We start from the raw sequence: 19,771 nt of genomic DNA on the forward strand, positions 1-19,771 counted from the left end.
ACAACCAGCCTGTTGCAGTCTTTCCCCTGCCATTTGAATGTTTCTGCTCTGATTCTTGATTTCCATTGAGTACCAGACAAATATAGCTGTGGCAACTTAATTTAGAGTTTTGCCTGCTTTCTGCGTTCCGTGTGCCCTTCCCCCCATGCTCATCCCATGATTCTGATCCCACTCATAATATGCTTTCAGTGCATTGTATCACAGAGGGGATTCTCATCAGCTGACCCATCCTGGCAACCAGCATAGGCAGACAGCTACCTCCAAATCTACAATGTCAGCGTGCCAACCTGACCATCCTTGGGAACAGTGAAAACAGATACCTATACCCATCCTCGAAGAGGCAGAGAATCACTGTTGCAGGCACTAATTGCTCAGCCTGACAGGGAGAAGTCACTTCTTAATTTGGCTCTCCCATGCCAGAACATTACAAAGCCATATATCTGGCTGGAATAATCATCTCTGTTCCCGCTGATTTCCGTGTACTACACAATCCAGGAACTGTCCTATGAAATTCAATAGGGTTCGACAGAAGTTCAAGTTTTGTTAAAAACTTTTAGGATTTAAAAAAGAGATACTTGCTATAGTTTCTGAGGCATCCTCTAGAAAATTATACCCATGCTCTAGAGTTCTATCGGTTTCTATAGGCCACAGGGGAATAAATGGAGAGATGTTTTCCTCTGTTCTGCACAGGCTGTTACCATTTTGTGTTCCAGCAGACAAATACACTGTAGACTGTCCCATGGAGACCTTTCTTGCTCATTCTTGTCCCCATAATATTAAAGCAAGGAGATTTATACTGAAAGTATATGGTTACTCTCTGCATGTGAAAAAGCTTACTATTCACCTGCGTCACCTAGATGTAAAGGGAAATCATGCCTCACCAATCTACTAGAATTCTTTGAGGGGGTCAACAAGCATGTGGACAAAGGGGATTCAGTGGATATAGTCTACTTAGATTTTCAGAAAGCCTTTGACAAGGTCCCTCATCAAAGGCTCTTAAGCAGCGATCTCAAACACAAATCACCATGAGGGCCACATGCGGACTAGTACATTGGCCCAAGGGCCGCATCACTGAAAGCTTCCATGAAGCCCTGCCCCTGCTCCGTAGGCCTCTTCCCACCCCTTCCCTGCCCCCATTCCAACCCCTTCCCCAAATCCCTGCCTCGGCCCCACCTCTTCTCCACCTCCTCCTCTGAGCATGCTGCATCTCCGCTCCTCCCTCCTGGAAAGTCCTAAGCCCTGCCAAACAGCTGTTTGGTGGCAAAGCACTGGGAGGTAGGCAGAGGAGCAGGGGACGCAGCGCGCTGGGGTGGGGGGAAGGAAGAGCTGGGGGAGGAGAGTTTGGTGGGCTGCAGGAAATAACTCCGGGGGGGAGGAGAGGAGGCAGGGGAGCTTGGAGGGCCGCAGAAAATAACTCCGTGGGCTGCATGAGGCCTGTGGGCTGCATGTTTGAGACACCCCTGCTCTTAAGCAAAGTAAGCTGTCATGGGATAAGAGGGAAGGTCCTCTCATGGATTGGTAACTGGTAAAAAGATAGGAAACAAAGAGTAGGAATAAATGGTCAGTTTTCAGAATGGAGAGAGGTAAATAGTCGTGTCCCCCAGGGGTCTAGACTGGGCCCAGTCATAGGCATGGGAAGTAGGGTGTGGGGGGTGCTGCAGCACACCCAGGTTTTATGCATGGTCCTGGCTGCATATGTGGGGTTCCAGCTGCTGCCCCCCAGCGACTGACCATGGACACAGGGTCCTGCATCATGGCTGCTGGCCCTGTGCCTGGGGGTCCCAGCTGTCAGCCCGCTCCTGGCTGCTGGCCCCACTCCCGCCCATGCACATGGCGTCCTGCATCCTGGCTGCTGGCCCTATGCCCGGCTCCTGGACGCGCATGCAGGGTCCCCGCTCCCAGCCACGCATGTGGGTCCTGGGTGCTGGCCCTGCTCCCGGGCGCACACGCGGGGTCCCAGCTGCCAGCTTGTAGGGCTCTGCTACTGGCCCTGTGCCTGCCCTCAGCCGTGGCCCCAGCCTCAACCCCTTATCCTTGTCCTTGTCCCCCCTCCTGGAGACACGGCCCTTCTCCCAGCCTCAGCTCATGGGGTTGTGGTGTGGGGTTAGGGGGCGCACGAGATAAAATGTTTGGGGAGAGTTTTGCTGGCTTTCAGCACCCCCACTATAAAAAGTGTTCCAGCGCCACTGGGCCCAGTCCTATTCAACATATTTATAAATGATCTGGAAAAAAGGAGTAAACAGTGAGGTGGCAAAATTTGGAGATGATACAAAAATCCTCAAGATAGTTAAGTCCCAGGCAGACTTGAAAGGATCTTTCAAAACTGGGTGACTGGGCAACAAAATGGCATATGAAATTCAGTGTTGATAAATGCAAAGTAATGCACACTGAGAAACATACTCCCAACTATACATATAAAATGATGGGATCTAAATTGGCTGTTACCACTCAAGAAAGAGATCTTGAAGTCATCGTGGATAGTTCTCTGAAAACATCCACTCAACGTGCAGAGGCAGTCAAAAAAGCAAAGAGAATATTGGGAAGCATTAAGAAAGGGATACCTAATAAGACAGAAAATATCATATTGCCTCTATATAAATCCATGCTATGCCCACATCTTGAATATTGCATGCAGATGTGGTCGCCCAATCTCAAAAAAGATATATTGGAATTGGAAAGGGCAACAAAAATGATTAGGGGTATGGAACGGCTGCCAAATGAGGAGAGACTGGGACTTTGCAGCTGGGTAAAGAGACAACTAAGGGGGAATATGTTAAAGTTCTGTAAGATCATGACTGGTATGAAGAAAGTAAATAAGGACGTGTTATTTACTCCTTCTCAGAACACAAGAACTAAGGGTCACCAAATGAAATTAATAGGCAGCAGGTTTAAAACAAACAAAAGGAAGTATTTCTTCACATAATGCACAGTCAACCTATGGAACTCTTTGCTAGAGGATGTTGTGAAGGCCAATACTATAACAGGGTTCAAAAAAGAACTAGATAAGTTTATGGAGGATAGGTCCATCAATGGCTATTAGCCAGGATGGAGAGGGATGGTGTCCCTAGTCTCTGTTTGCCAGAAGCTGGGAATGGGCGACAGGGGATGGATCACTTGGTGATTACCTGTTCTACTCATTCCCTCTGGCATTGGCCACTGTCAGAAGACAGGATACTGGGCAAGATGGACCTTTGGTCTGACCCAGTATGGCTGTTCTTATGCACCAGTTGGTACAGGATGTGTTGCACAGAAGTACAAGTACATTGAAGCTAATTGTGTGAAAATATTTATGGTGTACTGAATCAAGCAAAAGCCATCTGCTCATTAAGAATCCTGCTGTCATCGACAGCATCCTAATAAGCTGTAACCCAGACCTATTGAACAAGTATTACTTACAACACTCGAAGAGACTTGAGTCCATTAAATGCATGGGCTGGAATACACCGGAGTCTGTTGTAGCTCAGGATCCTAGGAGAATCAGAAAATGCAGTTACAGTATTATATGTTTCTTTGGTTATTTTGCTACTAATTTACTTAAGAAGCAGCATGGAAAGCCATCAGTTTACATAACAAGAGAGATACTCGTTGTTTAATGCAACTGATTTTGTACTGAACAACAATTAAAACTGATGCCGGAACCACTGATTACTTACAGCGTTGATAGCTGAGTCATGTTGATGAAGGTGTAATTGGCCAATATGCTGATGCTGTTGTTGCTCAAGTCACTAAAGAAATACACACAGCAGATACATCATTTATATGAATGACTTTAAAAACAAGTCATTTTTAAATGTTAAAACGGACTCAAGCAGCAAAGTAAGCATTTTCAAAGCTAGCTATTATCAATTGCCATCGTCTCTTATAATCAGCCTTGGAAGAATCCCTCAGCAAGGCACATCTGAGTATTTCTCTATGAGACTCTCAAGCATCTTCTAGGGCACATTTTCAGTGCATTGCAACATAGAAGCAATGGATGTAAAAGAAATTTCTGGGCAGAAATTTCTGGACAGGTGAGGCAGTCATAGGCGCACAATGAATTTATCACATGGATCTGCAACTTGTCACATTGATATCTCCTCCACAGGTAGCGTGTATGTATTTTGTACACACATACACATGCAATTACTGCAGAGTACTAGGGTGAACAAAGTCTGATTGATGGGATCTATTTTGAACCTACAGTTACGACAACTCCACTTCTTCTACATCAAAAAACGAAAAGGCTTTGTTAGGTGCCTTCATTTTCCCAGTGCTATAATATCATAAGCAATGGTTTAACCATAAGAAATTGATGTCTGCCTTTTAAGCCTACCAGCGTTGTACGGGTAAATCTGCCACACCCAACTACAGTCACATAGTACATAATAGTTTTACAAACACTTAAAGGAAACAATTGCTGACATGCTAGGCACTCAGAAATGAGTTCCCAATGACAGTTCCCCATATTCCGCTCAAGACACACAGAGGAAAGAATCATATAATTTTGCTGGCATTAAAACCATGCATTTCTTACATCAGTGTCAAGTGTCTGAAGGTCAACAGCTCCTTGGGCACAGCTGTTAAATGGTTTCCTTCCAGATATCTGAAAAAGAGTCACATTTGGATGATTAGGCACACACGTTAACATGAACTTTAGCCAGGTCAGGCTGCGTCCCTTGTATTTTTGGGGAAATGCAGGATCTATTAGAACTTTAAAGTAGTAACTAGGGATGGAATCTTTGAATCATCACAGCTTTGAAACTATACTAAAACACCACTAGAATTTATTTGCTTCACAAATCCATAGTATCCAGTGCAAAGCACCATAGTAGCTTGTTGGTGGCTTTGCTCAGAAATGTGAAGTGAGTATAGCAAGAACCCTTGACCTGCAGCTCAAATAAAAGCTCATTTAGCTCTTCATAGAAGACTCTTATAGAAAGAGAAAAAAATCACACATGGTGTGCTCTTGGTATAAGGTTATATTTAATTAAAGTTTTTACAAGCAACTCTAAATGCTAATTTACCCCATTAGAACAATGTCTGCCCTCCGACTGCAAACAGCTTGTACAGACAGTATTTAAATAAACCCTTATCTAGTATGTTGCATCCCTTGATATTTGTACATCAGAACCTCACTTATTCCAACAGGGCCAACCCAAACATCTGATTATTTTCGAAAAGTTTCATTGCAGCAATCTCCTATCTGAGACTTCTTTTTTTTATTATTATTTTTACAATCTACAGTAATACAGGGGGAGATTTTCAAAAACACAAGTCATGGTTGATTAACTCCCATTTGTACCCCGCAAAATCTCTCCTACATTCAGCAGGTATACTTAACACAATCGACTGTATTTCCAGGCTAGGTATGCACTGCAGCACCATTGAAAAAAATTAGTTTTGTCTTTAAAAAAAATACATGTTGTTCACAGGAATTCACTCTGCAGAGCAAGAAATCGCCTTTAACACAGGAGGAATTTTAAATGGCCAGGAGTATATATCAACATAAATATTATCTGTTTAAGACCAAATACATGACAACAAGTTTTTAGCCCTGGAAGGTTCTACCTATACCCGAGAACATGGTCAATCTTGGGCATGTAATTCTCATTAACGTTCATGTACACAGAAATCCCCACATGTCAAGATGTGAAAACTATTCCCTAAGATTAAGTACTAAATGCACCAATCATTGAACAGGAGCTACCTGAATACACACAATACATGCTGGACTATAATGTTCTCTTCCAAAGTTATGACCACTTACTCCTTAAACACATTTCATTATTTAATGAAATATATAAAGATTGTAATAGGTCTGGGTTAATTACAAGTGTCCTTATACCAGAGACACTCAAATCATCACTTAATTTGGGTCTGAAAAAAACTTATTATAACTCCTAAAATTTTACTAGGATGTCCTCATTTAACAATGCTGGTTACGTATCTCCATTGCAAAGCATCAGAATTACATATGCAATTATGTGGTTCACCCGTGCACACATGGATGTGCTATATAGGTGCTTATTCACCCACACATGTGCAAATTCAATTTGCACAAATACAAGCAGTAGCACATATGCAGCTGGGTGAAAAAGAACAGATCCTTTATGTCAATTTGTGGTGTCTCATAAAACCTCTCAATTTTAAATACATCCCTATTTAACACTATCAGGTCAAGGTAAGCCTGGTACGGTCAAAGTATTAAAAAGCAAAGAAAACGCAAGAGCGATTAATTATGGAAGTATTACAAAATAGAGATATTAGGAATAGTGGTTAAGGATTTGAAAGTGCTTCCAATAGCTACCAGATGGCAATAGTATATAGTCTCACTTCAAGTGGGAAACAGTACATTTCATTTCATTTTGTTAACTGGGCTGTCAAAATCTATGGAGGGTCCTCGCACTCTACTGGTGGACCCTATGGACCCATATTTAAGATCTGGATGGCTTGCTCCTGCACTCCTTACCCAAATAACCCTCACTGAGATGAAGAATGTAGAATCAGGCCCTTGAAAACCAAAACTGCTCTTCTAAATGAACTCTGTGGAAGTGGAGCAGGAAAATGGCTCTACAGCCTAAAGGTATTTCAGGCAGAAAGTGTAACATGGCTTCCCAGCATGTGTCTACACCTTCTCACTGCTGGGACTCTCGTATGGGAGACCTGTGGCTCAGATTATTAAATGTTTTTTTTATTTGTAAGAAAAACTGTTATGAGATTAAGACATAATTAAAAAAAGACCACTGAGCCAGATCATAGCCCTGACATCTACAAAGAAGGGATGGACATTCTGCACTGAAGGGGGGGCTTCTCTGGCACCCTCTTCTTGCACCCCATGAAGCCGTGGAGGGTGCCCCAAGGTCCTGGGGCTTCAAGGAGGTTGTGATAGGGCAGATTGAGGTGGGGTACGTGCATTGTCCTCATTTTGGCTCTGGAGAAATTAGTCAAAAATAATATAGCTCTAGTTCTTTCTGCTTTCATTCCAGTGTTTTGGGAACAGCTGTGGCCAGTGGGAGGCAATGGTAGAAAAGTTCCAATGGAACTGTACTTCCAGTGGGGAAAGGCCAGTACAGAACTGTAGGACTTAACATGACTTTGGCCCATGTGACTCCACAGGCATCTGCCAGTTTTCCGTGTAAATCCAGTGGCCTTTTCTATGAGGGGAACAAATCCAGCTTCCTCAGTACTATATACAGGGGGTGGGAGAAAAAGGCTCTCCTTCAGTCAATGCATGCAAAAATTTCATCCCTCTGAGGACCCTTTTGGTGGATTTCTCCATAGACAGACCTAGGTTATTGCAATCAATATGATGTCCTTCAAGGGTTATCAAGTATCACCCGGGAGTACATACACCCACACACAGTGGAGAATAAAACACAATGATCTTCCCAGAATCTGTGCCATGCACAATTTTTATTTTCTTTGGCAACAAACCTATTTGGTCTGCATTTAGAACAGCAAACAACAATAATTATAGTGACTAACATATTATAGGTTCCGTCTCCATGTAGGCTGCTACAGCACCAAAGAATTTTGTGCAAGCTATTTGTTCTAAAAGACTCTTGCTGCAAGTTGAGTTTTCGTCTGCATTACTTAAAAGTAAAGAGGCACATACAGAAAAGCTACTGCCATTTATTACAGAATATACTATTTATATCAACTCATGTTTTATTTTCTCTCATCTGTTTCAGTGTAATGCCTTCATACCCCATTTTCTGTTGTCTGAGCTCTGTTGTCTAAACTAAACAAACCCCAGAAGAAGAAGAATTTCTCATATGATATTATGATATGAGAAGAATTTCTCATATGATATTAGATGCTGGAGCCTAATAATAAAATGAAAAAATCCTCGGCTATCAAATGAATAGAAAGAAAAACTGACCTTTCCCTCCCCACTTATGAACTCCCCATGTGAACTGGAATCCTGATTTACATTTAGAGTAGATGGGGGAAATGACCCAAGTACTACTAGGATTAGATTAGAGAAAAGGGATCAAAACTTTTTTGCATTTTTATCCAAAGGCAAAATCCTCCCTAAATGCAAAACTTTCAAATAGATTGATCCTTCTATGCACAGACATCCCATGAACCAAGTGATGGTGTTGTACAGTGACCAGTTAACCCTTGAAAAGTAGTGAAGTAAATAAGCTACAATTCAGAGAGGGGCAAATCCTGCCTCCTCCCCTTCCCGCCCCCCCGACTTCAATGGGTGCAGAGGCCCATGAAGACAGTGGGTTGTTGGGAGCCTGTTGCTGGTGGTACTCATCACATGCACATGGTGGACCCAGCTCCACAAGAATGCCTCCTGCGTCGAGAGAGATGTTAGTGTGGGCCAGGGCAAATAGATACATAGCTATATGATCCATCAGCCATTTGCCCCACATGGAATGGGGTGCAACGGATACGTGTGTTATTTCAGATCTGACACCGAAAAACTGGGAAACTCTTACCTGCGGGAAAGGATTCCTCTTTCTTGACACTTTTTTCCCATGCACCAAACCCCTGGACTCTGGCTAAGTAAAGGATCCAGTATTTGCTCCAAAATGAGGAAATCAAAAGTAAGTCATGTGATAAACTTTAGAGGCTACTCAGGAATCCTTATTTAGGACAGTAGGTAGAATTCTTGCAATACAGTGATGAAACCTTCAGAATATATTTTTGTGGCATTTTCCATTTGTTTTGACATGAAATAGATGTACATTTAAACAGCTTTTTTTGGCTAGAAAAGGTCTTCCCCCCTTTTTTCTTGGTATCTGGTGGGTGTTTAGGTGTAGGTTGTACTCTAATTCTACAGTTTTCTGACTGAGACAGGCACAAACCTTTGGGCCTCTGGAGTTGGACTGCTACAGCAGATCTCCTTTCAGAGAATATTCAGCTACAATATTCTCAACAATTTCCCAGTTGTCTTAGGGTATAAGCACAAAGGGTAATGTTTATGCCAATGGAACATTTTGTGAAAAGAACATAACAGCTTCCTAATAATTTTACTCTGAAAAATTAATGATTATACCATTATCATGCACAGCAGTTATTAGGGGTGCACAAAGCTTTCCTATTTAACTTTCTGCCGTATTATACAAAGGATGGTGACATTTTCTAGAAAAAGAATTTTTTTAAAGCCCATTTAAGTTGAGTTAATTTGAAACAACCACAATTTTTCACAATATAATGATATAATGGGAGACATGTTGATTTGAGTTGCTGCATTTGAAAAAGCACCACCATTTACACAGGACCAAACTTGATTGGATTCCACATCATACCACGTGGTGGAACTTTATTCTCATGACATTTACACAGAGCTAATCTAATACAGTAGCTACGGCCCATTCAAAGTCATGCACTTAAACTTAAGCCTAAATATTTCAGTGAATTCAATGTATATTGAACAATAATGTCTTTCCTTAGTGGCTATCCCCCATCTGAGAGGAGAACCTGTTTCTAGGTAGAGCAGCCTGTCTTGTAGCTTGGGTGGTAAAAGCTTTTGTTGCTGAAGATCCTAGCTTCTATCCTCACTGATGATTACGAGACAGAGGACATCATAGTGCCGCATTTATAGAAAAATTTACAATCAAAATAATACAGAGAAGAGATTTTGTTTTCATTTCTTTCTTAGCCAAAGAAGCAAAACACAGAATAAATTCATTCACTTGACCTTTAGTAGACAAAGAAACTTTGGTATGAACCAAAAAAATGCACTTTTAAATTTATCTCCCACATTAAACTATCCACAAATTAGGTTAATAGATTCCAAGGCTAGAAGGGTCCACTGTGATTATCTAGTATGAACTTCTGTATAGCACAGTCCATAGAACTTCTCCAAAATAATTCCTAGAGCAGCTCCTTCAGAAAACCATCCAACCTTGATTTAAAAATTGCTAGGGATGGAGAATCCGACATTACTGTTGGTAAATTGTTCCAATGTTTTACCACGCACTGTTAAAAATTTACATTTTGTTTCCTGTCTGAATTTGTCTGGCTTCAACTTCTAGACCCTGGATCAGGTAATACTTTTTTCTGTTAGACTAAAGAGCTCATTATTAAATATTTGTTCCCCATGTAGCTTCTTATAGACTGTGATCAAGTCATCCCTTAACCTTCTCTTTGTTAAACTAAATAGATTGAACTCCCTGAGTCTAACATTAAAAGGCAGGCTTTCTAATCCTTTAATCATTCTCAAATCTCTTCTTTGAACCACCTCCAATTTTCAACCTGAGTGTACATCAGCTGCCTTAATGTAGGAAAACTGCCTGGTGGCCAAATTAATATCTTTAGATTCCTAATGCTTTTAGATGCTGTAGCTCTGTAGTTTTAGATTTAAATGTTTGGGCTCAATTCACCCTCACCTTAATTTCACTGCGTACAGCATCACACCATTGATGGAGCTGGTCCAATAGGTACACTTAAAATTCCTATTAAGTTTTATCCATCGTTCTGATAATAAATTAATATCTGCCACTTCTCTGATGCAAAATAAAAAGTAAAGTGCAATCATATATAAGCCACCTGAAAAGGTTTTTCCAACCCTGCAGTTCCTAATACAAATCTGTCAAGTAAGGATTTAAGCCCAGGTCCTCAAAGGTATTTAGGTTCCTAACTCCCACTGATTTCAATAGGAGTTAGGCACCTAAATACCTTTGAAGATCTTGGTCTTAGGAACTCTAAGAAGGTGCCAATTTACCTTCATTTTGTGAGTACCTATTTTATAAAATGTATGGATAATTAAGCATTTGTACAGCAACTTCATCCTGTAATCTCAAAGAGCGTTACAAACAGATTAGGGCATACTGAGTTAGGTGCTGTATAAACATATTGTAAGAGAAATTTATCCCCCTGAATCTTACAAACTATATTAACAAAATCTACTCCCAGACAAAGGGATAGGAGAGAAGTGATGCTATTTTACAGGAGGGAAATTAAGGCACAGGGAGTAAGAGACTGGCCCCAGGCCACACAGCAGTGTGTAAACTACAAGGCCATCCTCTCAAAAATTACATAAGGAAATTTCAGTCCTCTTTCCTAGCAGAAAGGACAAGCCCAGAATCACACAGCAAATCAGAGAGAACAAGGAGGGACTAAACTCTTGACTTCCAGACCTGTGCTCTAACCACTACAACATACACTACCTCATAATGACTTCACCAGAGGAGATGAAAAGACTCAGGATTTTGGTAATGCGATATAGAAACTTTCCCCTCTAGGTTGCTCTTGTGAATCTAGGTGGGTCAGTAACAAAGTTGTTACTATCAAATGTGTATTAGAGCCTCAGAAAAAAGAGATTAATGTTCTCATAAATAACTCCCCGCCATGTAGCAATAAAAGTTGCTCAACTCCTTTCTGGTAATCTTAGAGAGATCAAAGACTGCATGCCTCTTCCCCTAAAGATGGCCTTTCTCCCGCTCGTGGTTGTGGCACATGGGCATGCCTTGAAGTGCTGCTGCATGCACTGTACTTGCTTTGAAAATAGAGAGAGCACCTCAGACTCCAAGAATTCCCTCCAGCACCTTTCACAGGCACTAACTTTACATAAAAAAACAAAAATAAAAGTGATGCATTTAAAATGACAGCTGCTCGTTTTCTGACCTGTCAATTTTTCATACCGGTGAACTCTTGGATTTGAGGCGATACCACTACCACAAGGCGGCATGTAATACTTTGAATCTCTCATAATTTTTTGTATGATATGGCCTGCTTGGCCATAAAGGCAAGTCCACTGGAGCATTCTGTGCTAAGAGAGGAAGGCAAAAGGAAAATACAGTTCTCAGACAGGAACTAAAGAGGCCTAGGGAAGGACAGGAAAAACTATTGTAATTTGCAAAAAGAACAGGAGTGCTTGTGGCACCTTAGAGACTAAAAAATTTATCTGAGCATAAGCTTTCATGGGCTACAGCCCACTTCATCAGATGCATGCAGTGGAAAATAGAGTAGGACGATTTTATATACACAGAGAACATGAAACAATGGGTGTTACCATACACACTGTAACAAGAGTGATCAATTAAGGTGAGCTATTACCAGCAGGAGAGGAAAAAAAAACCTTTTGTAGTGATAATCAAGATGGGCCATTTCCAGCAGTTGACAAGAATGTCTGAGGAACAGTAGGGGGGAAAAATAAACATGGGGAAATAGTTTTACTTTGTGTAATGACACATCACTCCCAGTCTTTATTCAAGCCTAATTTAATGGTGCAAACAGATGGACATCATACCAAAAGGACTGAAGGTAAAAAATCAATTACAATCTACATACCACACAGACTATACTGACAGATTGTGCCACACACTCTCAAAGAAACTGCGGAACCACCTGATCAACATCCTATACAGCAAACAGGGAAAGATTAAGAATGACCTCTCAAAACTGGATACTCTCATAAAAAAACAACCTTCCACCAAAATTCCTCGTGGCTGGACTTTACAAAAACTAGACAAGCCATTTACAACACACACTTTGCTTCTCTACGAAAGAAAAAGGACACTAAACTATCTAATCTACTACATGCCACAAGGGGTCACAACAGTGGTTCCCTTAACCCAACCAGCAATATTGTTAATCTATCCAGCTATACTCTTACCCCGCAGAAGAATCTGTCCTACCTCGGGGCCTCTCCTTCTGCCCCTCCACCCCCACGAACATGATACAGTTCTGTGGTGACCTAGAAACTTATTTTCGATGTCTCCGACTCAAGGAATATTTCCAACACACCTCTGAACAGCATACTAACCCACAGAGATCTTCCTACCAACACTACAAAAGGAAGGATTCTGGGTGGACTCCTCCTGAAGGTCGAAACAACAAACTGGACTTCTACATACGGTGCTTCCGCCGACGTGCACGGGCTGAAATTGTGGAAAAGCAGCACCACTTGCCCCATAACCTCAGCCGTGCGGAACACAATGCCATCCACAGCCTTAGAAACAACTCTGACATCATAATCAAAAAGGCTGACAAATGAGGTGCTGTCATCATCATGAATAGGTTGGAATATGAACAAGAGGCTGCTAGGCAGCTCTACAACACCACATTCTACAAGCCATTACCCTCTGATCCCACTGAGGGTTACCAAAAGAAACTACACCTTCTGCTCAAGAAACTCCCTGAAAAAGCACAAGAGCAAATCCGCACAGACACATCCCTAGAATCCCGAGCAGGGGTATTCTATCTGCTACCCAAGATCCATAAACCTGGAAATCCTGAACGCCCCATCATCTCAGGCATTGGCACACTGACAGCAGGATTGTCTGGCTCCGTAGACTCCCTCCTCAGGCCCTATGCTACCAGCACTCCTAGCTATCTCCGAGACACCACTGACTTCCTGAGGAAACTATAATCCATCGGTGATCTTCCTGAAGACACCATCCTAGCCACTATGGATGTAGAAGCCTCCTACACCAACATTCCACACAAAGATGGATTACAAGCCATCAGGAACAGTATCCCTGATAATGTCACGGCAAATCTGGTGGCTGAACTTTGTGACTTTGTCCTCACCCATAACTATTTCACATTTGGGGACAATGTATACCTTCAAATCAGCGGCACTGCTATGGGTACCCGCATGGCCATACAGTATGACAACATTTTTATGGCTGACTTAGAACAACGCTTCCTCAGCTCTCGTCCCCTAATGCCCCTACTCTACTTGCGCTACATTGATGACATCTTCATCATCTGGACCCATGGAAAAGAAGCCCTTGAGGAATTCCACCATGATTTCATCAATTTCCATCCCACCATCAACCTCAGCCTGGACCAGTCCACACAAGAGATCCACTTCCTGGACACTACAGTGCTAATAAGCAATGGTCACATAAACACCACCCTATACCGGAAACCTACTGACCGCTATGCTTACCTACCTGCCTCCAGCTTTCATCCAGACCACACCACACGATCCATTGTCTACAGCCAAGCTCTATGATACAACCACATTTGCTCCAACCCCTCAGACAGAGACAAACACCTACAAGATCTCTATCAAGCATTCTTACAACTACAATACCCACCTGCTGAAGTGAAGAAACAGACTGACAGGGCCAGAAGAGTACCCAGAAGTCACCTACTACAGGACAGGCCCAACAAAGAAAGTAACCGAACACCACTAGCTGTCATCTTCAGCCCCCAACTAAAACCTCTCCAGTACATCATCAAGGATCTACAACCTATCCTGAAGGACGACCCATCACTCTCACAGATCTTGGGAGACAGGTCAGTCCTTGCTTACAGACAGCCCCCCAACCTGAAGCAAATACTCACCAGCACCCACACAACAAAAAACACTAAACCAGGAACCTATCCTTGCAACAAAGCCCGTTGCCAACTGTGTCCACATATCCATTCAGGGGACACCATCATAGGGCCTAATCACATCAGCTACACTATCAGAGGCTCGTTCACCTGCACATCTACCAGTGTGATATATGCCATCATGTGCCATCAATGTCCCTCTGCCATGTACATTGGCCAAACCGGACAGTCTCTACGTAAAAGACTAAATGGACAAAAATCAGATGTCAAAAATTATAACATTCAAAAACCAGTAGGAGAACACTTCAATCTCTCTGGTCACTCGATTACAGACCTAAAAGTGGCAATTCTTCAACAACAAATTTCAAAAACAGACTCCAACGATAGACTGCTGAATTGGAATTAATTTGCAAACTGGACGCCATTAACTTAGGCTTGAATAGAGACTGGGAGTGGATGTGTCATTACACAAAGTAATACTATTTCCCCATGTGTATCCCTTCCCCCGCTGTTCCTCAGACATTCTTGTCAACTGCTGGAAATGGCCCATCTTGATTATCACTACAAAAGGTTTTTTTTCTCTCCTGCTGGTAATAGCTCACCTTAAGTGATCACTCTTGTTACAGGGTGTATGGTAACACCCATTGTTTCATGTTCTCTGTGTATATAAAATCGTCCTACTCTATTTTCCACTGCAAGCATCCGATGAAGTGAGCTGTAGCCCACGAAACCTTATGCTCAAATAAATTTGTTAGTTTCTAAGGTGCCACAAGTACTCCTGTTCTTTTTGTCGATCCAGGCTAACACAGCTGCTACTCTGAAACCTATTGTAATTTGGAGATTTAAAAAAAAACATTTAAGATAAAAATTAGGAGATGCTTGGCAATGCTACATCTAAGTTCTACAATTAAGTTAGGGTCAAAACATTTTTGATGGGATGTTCAGAACATTGTTTGAAATCAAGGCAACTTTCTTTAACCAGAAAAGATAGTCTGGCAGAAAGTGAGGGAGTGAAGTATGAAACATACTAGGAAATTTCAGATTTTAATGACTTGAAAAAGTCTGGGGTTTCAGTTCACTTCACCAAGAAGACTGGGGCATTTGCAAAATTTGGATTCAGATCTAGGTTTAGGCTTGAGTTCTGAACTCTCTGAAGTATGAGCAGGGTTTTATTTTGGGCTCATCTCTACTAAAATTGCTATTTAAAAATGGCATGTAGAAAATATGGTTTTGTTTAAAAGCCAGTAATGAGGGCTCCCAAGCTAATGTTCTCTATCATGCTCTGTTAGTGTTAAAATCAGCTTTCTAAAGACTGGAAGACTTTAATACCTCTCAAAAGGCCATTTTATAACTATTGATCTATTTCCTGTTTTTTAAATGGTCAGATTTGAAATACCGATTTAAATTCTCTATTTTGGCTATAGCTAAAAATACCCTATTCTAGAATAATTCAAGCTCTCTCAATGTGAAAGAAATTTCCATTTGCAGTATATTAAGCAGACTGCAAACTCTTTCCTGACTGAAGCAGCCCCAAAGCCAAGTCTGCCTCAGCTTGCAGCTAAATTGTTTCTCTCCTTTTATTATTAAAAAGAAAATTCACCTAATTGTGTGTTAACTGTTAGTGCACAAATAGTGCTGACTGCCAGGAAAGCACAGACATTGGCATCCACAAACAGACATTTCTATCAGATATTCCACTTCAGGGTTATCACATTGATTAGCAAATATGATGCAGACAGTAATGTAGCAGCACTGGGAAATGGCACACAGCATGCTAGTAAGTCTACATTAATCTCAGCTGACTCCTTAGAGTAAATTTGCTATATTCACTTGATTGCATGTACATTACTCAAAATTAATGTCAATGTTGAATGAACAGTACTATACTGAAAACTCCTGCTGGTACTTACTCTAGGCCACCATTACAAACTGGGTGTTATCCCAGTCTCACTGGTTAAAGTAGAGCAAAACAGGATGGAGAGCTCGCCCATTGATGGTCATTGTACAGCTTGATGTAAAACAGGCATATGGGAGAGCGTGGTTTAACTTGTGGTGTCAGGTAACAGCACAAGAAAACAGTGGGGACAGGACGAGGAAGAAGGGCTCATAGTCAGTCAAGCAAAAGTGAGTTTGTGTGTGTGCATAGAGCACTTGGAGCTGTGCCAGGACTTATTCCTTGAGCTCCTTACCCCTGTTCCTGTTATCTTTGTATGACTGACCAGGACAGAGAATGGACACTATTAAAAAACAAATCAAACTGTAAAGCCTGGGCAGGATGCAAGGGACCAGTCCTTGGAAAACTGAAATATGCAATGCAATGTCCAACATGGTAGATGAAGACACTTCAAAAAGATTCTTAGCAAAATTATGCATTTGTGTTTCCCCCGAACAGTAGGGTTTCTCTTGGAGTATGATACTGATGGGCTGCCTTCTATCATTTATTAGGAACAGTTGCATTTCTGACTTGACAGGATGCCTAAAGAATAGGTACAATTGATGTGGCAAGACAACTCTCACAGTATCTAGATGCCTTTGATCTCACTGTCCCTTGTCAGCCTGAGTATAAGTCAGGGAGAGGCTGAGGGACAGGGCATGAGGGAGGGGGCTAATGGGCACTGCGGAAAGAGACCAGGTGACGATCAGAGAGGGAGAATTGAGCAACAGAGAGGTCAGAGAGAGAAGTGCTTGGCGAAGATGAAGTCAAATGAATGGCTCTTTTAGCGAGTGAGAGTTGAACCAGATCTGCAGGTAGAATGGAGAGGTGAGGGTGGGGAAATGCACAGCTAAGCGGTTGGATGGGTCATCAACATGGAAGCTGATGTTGCCAAAGAAGAGAATGGGAGATTGTGAGGAAAGGAAGAGAGAGTATGAGACAGGAATACATTAAATATTTTATATATATGCATAGCAATACAAATAAAAAAAGACACTGAAAAAGTTGATGTACATCTGCGTTTTCATACCACCCCCAACACTGTTCTATCCAAGTACTTAGGGTCACCATAGTATTATGAGTCCAGAGACAACATGATTGATGTATATTTAATCTAAAACTAGACTATGCTCATTATAATAACATAAGTAACTCCAATGTTTTCTCCTCGAAGCAAATCCGTGCTATTTCCCATAGCACGAATAGCAGCAGCTGGATACTGTCAGGCCTTTATTAGATACGGCCAGGCCTTTACTACAGATTACTGCTCCTTTAAAAACAAAACAAAACAAAACAAAACTCAAGTATTGGGGTACTGCATGGAAAGCATGCTTGGGAAAGTTGCTTCAGACAAAAAAAAAAAAAGCTTTTTTAAGGCACTGATGTGGAGGGAAGTTAGGCTGTATACTGGATCAGTATGCTACTATTTTACTTCTGACAGCAGGACTAGAAATCTGAGTAAACTCAAAGGACAAGTCTTCCCTTCAGAACCGTGCACAGAGCAAAGGAAGCCCACGTATGTACTGGCTAACAATACCAGTACCATAAGGAAGGGCAGTAAGAGATACTGAATGGCATCCTCCTGCTCCACAGGTTTCCTAGGAAACCTGTGGAAAGCTTGTTCATGGGGGTAGGTTTTTGAAAGGCGTTGGGTGGCTGGGGAATGGCAACTGATTGTGATATCTTCCCTATTAAAAGCCCAAGAGATTTACACCGCAGGCTATACCTGACCTTGCCTGACAAGCATTATCTTGTACAGAACCTTTCACCGTAACGTGAAGACCCTTATTCCAAAGGAAGGCTTGGGACCAACTACAGGGAGGTGTCCTTTGGCAGCATGGCTCCAAATGTCAAGGAAAGAATGGGCTTCTTGGTATTGTCTTCCATTTTATACCTTCCCCCAAATTTGTCCATGTGCTGTATGGCCCTTGGTCCAATCTGTGATCCCATAATAGTCCTACCGTCCTTTTGAGGGCAGTCCTTTCACTCCTTCCCCAGTTAATAATTTGTCAAAAACTTGGAGTTGATAAGACTTGTGGCGTTACACATGCCTCATGCAGATTTGACCCTTCCTGTATAATTCCAGATTTCTGCACATCACAGAACCAGGCCATTTACTGGGACTTCATATGACTGGCAATCTCTACATTTAGAGACACTGGAATAGCAAGATGGAAGTGTGTTGGCAAAACAATACGGGGAAAACTTGTACAGCACCTGTCTGCACTATGCCTAGCTCTGGATAGTTCTATTAACCCCTGGTTTTGAGACTTCAATTAACTTACAAATTATAAAGTAGACCTTCTAGAAGGTATTTCATATGTAAAAAGAATAAAAGCAATAAAGTTAACAGTAATTGCTTTACTGTGGGGACTTGATTCAAGGTGCCCTTTCTTAAAGTTGACATTAAGGGCACCAAGACACAGTTTCTATGTTCAGCATGCTTCTGAGTCTCTATAGTCAATCCAGAATGGAAACCCAAGAGGAAAATTGGAGAGGTGGAGAGCCTTGGTTTCCAATCTGCCATCATTGTAATAACACCAGTGCTGATGCTCTACTTAGCCTTTTCCACTGAAGTAGGATATGATGAAATTCTACCCTCTGCATAATGAAATTCTCTGTCCCCTTGTCAGAGGTATATTCATTTCAGCACTTTGTTATTTAGTACCTGTTGCAGTTAGAAATTTCCTGTTGTAGAGGTATTTTGGAGTTTTATATGCAACACTAATTTACTGGCTTGGTAAGCTGTATGGCCGTGTTCTTTTATTAAAATGTGGTGTATAAAGTACGTTACATTTTAATAAAAAGCATTTCAGCTGACAGCTTGTTATAGAAGTTGCCATTCTAACATGGAAAATGGAAGTTTATAAATGCAAGACTCCACAGCATTCATCAAAATTCCACTAAAATATTCCCCTTTGTTACTTGGAACACCACATCAGACCTCTCCCAGAGAAAGAGCCATGAACCATCAGGAAAATTAATGTGAAATCCTTGCCCCAGTCATCACCAAGGGCTCTGTGCACAGTGACACAAGTACTATTCTAAGGCATGGTGTAAGGGGCAGGATACAGGCACCCTGCATGAGGGGAAACATTGCTCTCCAGGGCTTGCTCACAGGAAACCAGCATGCAGTTTGTCTGAGAATGGAGGTAAGCTGGGGGAGAAACTGGTCATTTCTCCCTTCTGGGAGGTCAGCACCTGCTGAAATGGTAGGCAAGTACTCAGTCTTTTGGGGAGTGCTGGAGTATGAGTGGCTGCGGTGGTAGCCATGGAGAGGGGCCACTGCCACTCTGGCTGGGGAGGTCAAGTATTCCCTTCTTACACAGACCATTGTGGATCTTCTGTATATACAGACTAGCTACTCAAAAGCCATTCAGTTTGAAGATTGGATCTTGAACTTGTCATAGGAAGAGGTTACTTAAATAATTGGCACCACTTGCCAAAGAATAATCACTCCCTAGCAGTATACAGCGCCTTCAAGGATTCAGGATGTATCCTGTGATTTGTTGAATATAGACCAGCAAATGGGTCTGACACATCCTTATATCACATAGCAATGCTTTGGTGAGAGGTAAAAATATCACCTTCACTGGTTAACTCTAAAATCTA

The 19,771-nt window shown here is 41.8% G+C and overlaps 1 protein-coding gene across 1 annotated transcript in view; it reads right to left on the reverse strand.

The window, feature by feature from the left end:
* The window catches only part of SLIT3 (slit guidance ligand 3), an 806,608-nt gene that overhangs the window by 135,594 nt on the left and 651,243 nt on the right, over positions 1-19,771 (reverse strand). Inside the window, exons 21-23 of the mRNA XM_048861176.2 lie at positions 4,514-4,582; positions 3,654-3,725; positions 3,397-3,468 (exon numbers count right to left, since the gene is read on the reverse strand). Of these exons, the coding sequence (XP_048717133.1) occupies positions 3,397-3,468; positions 3,654-3,725; positions 4,514-4,582 (213 nt within the window). The remainder of the gene's footprint in view (positions 1-3,396; positions 3,469-3,653; positions 3,726-4,513; positions 4,583-19,771) is intronic.

Source organism: Caretta caretta, chromosome 8 (genome assembly GCF_965140235.1).
Source record: "Caretta caretta isolate rCarCar2 chromosome 8, rCarCar1.hap1, whole genome shotgun sequence".
Taxonomy (NCBI): Eukaryota; Metazoa; Chordata; order Testudines; family Cheloniidae; genus Caretta; species Caretta caretta.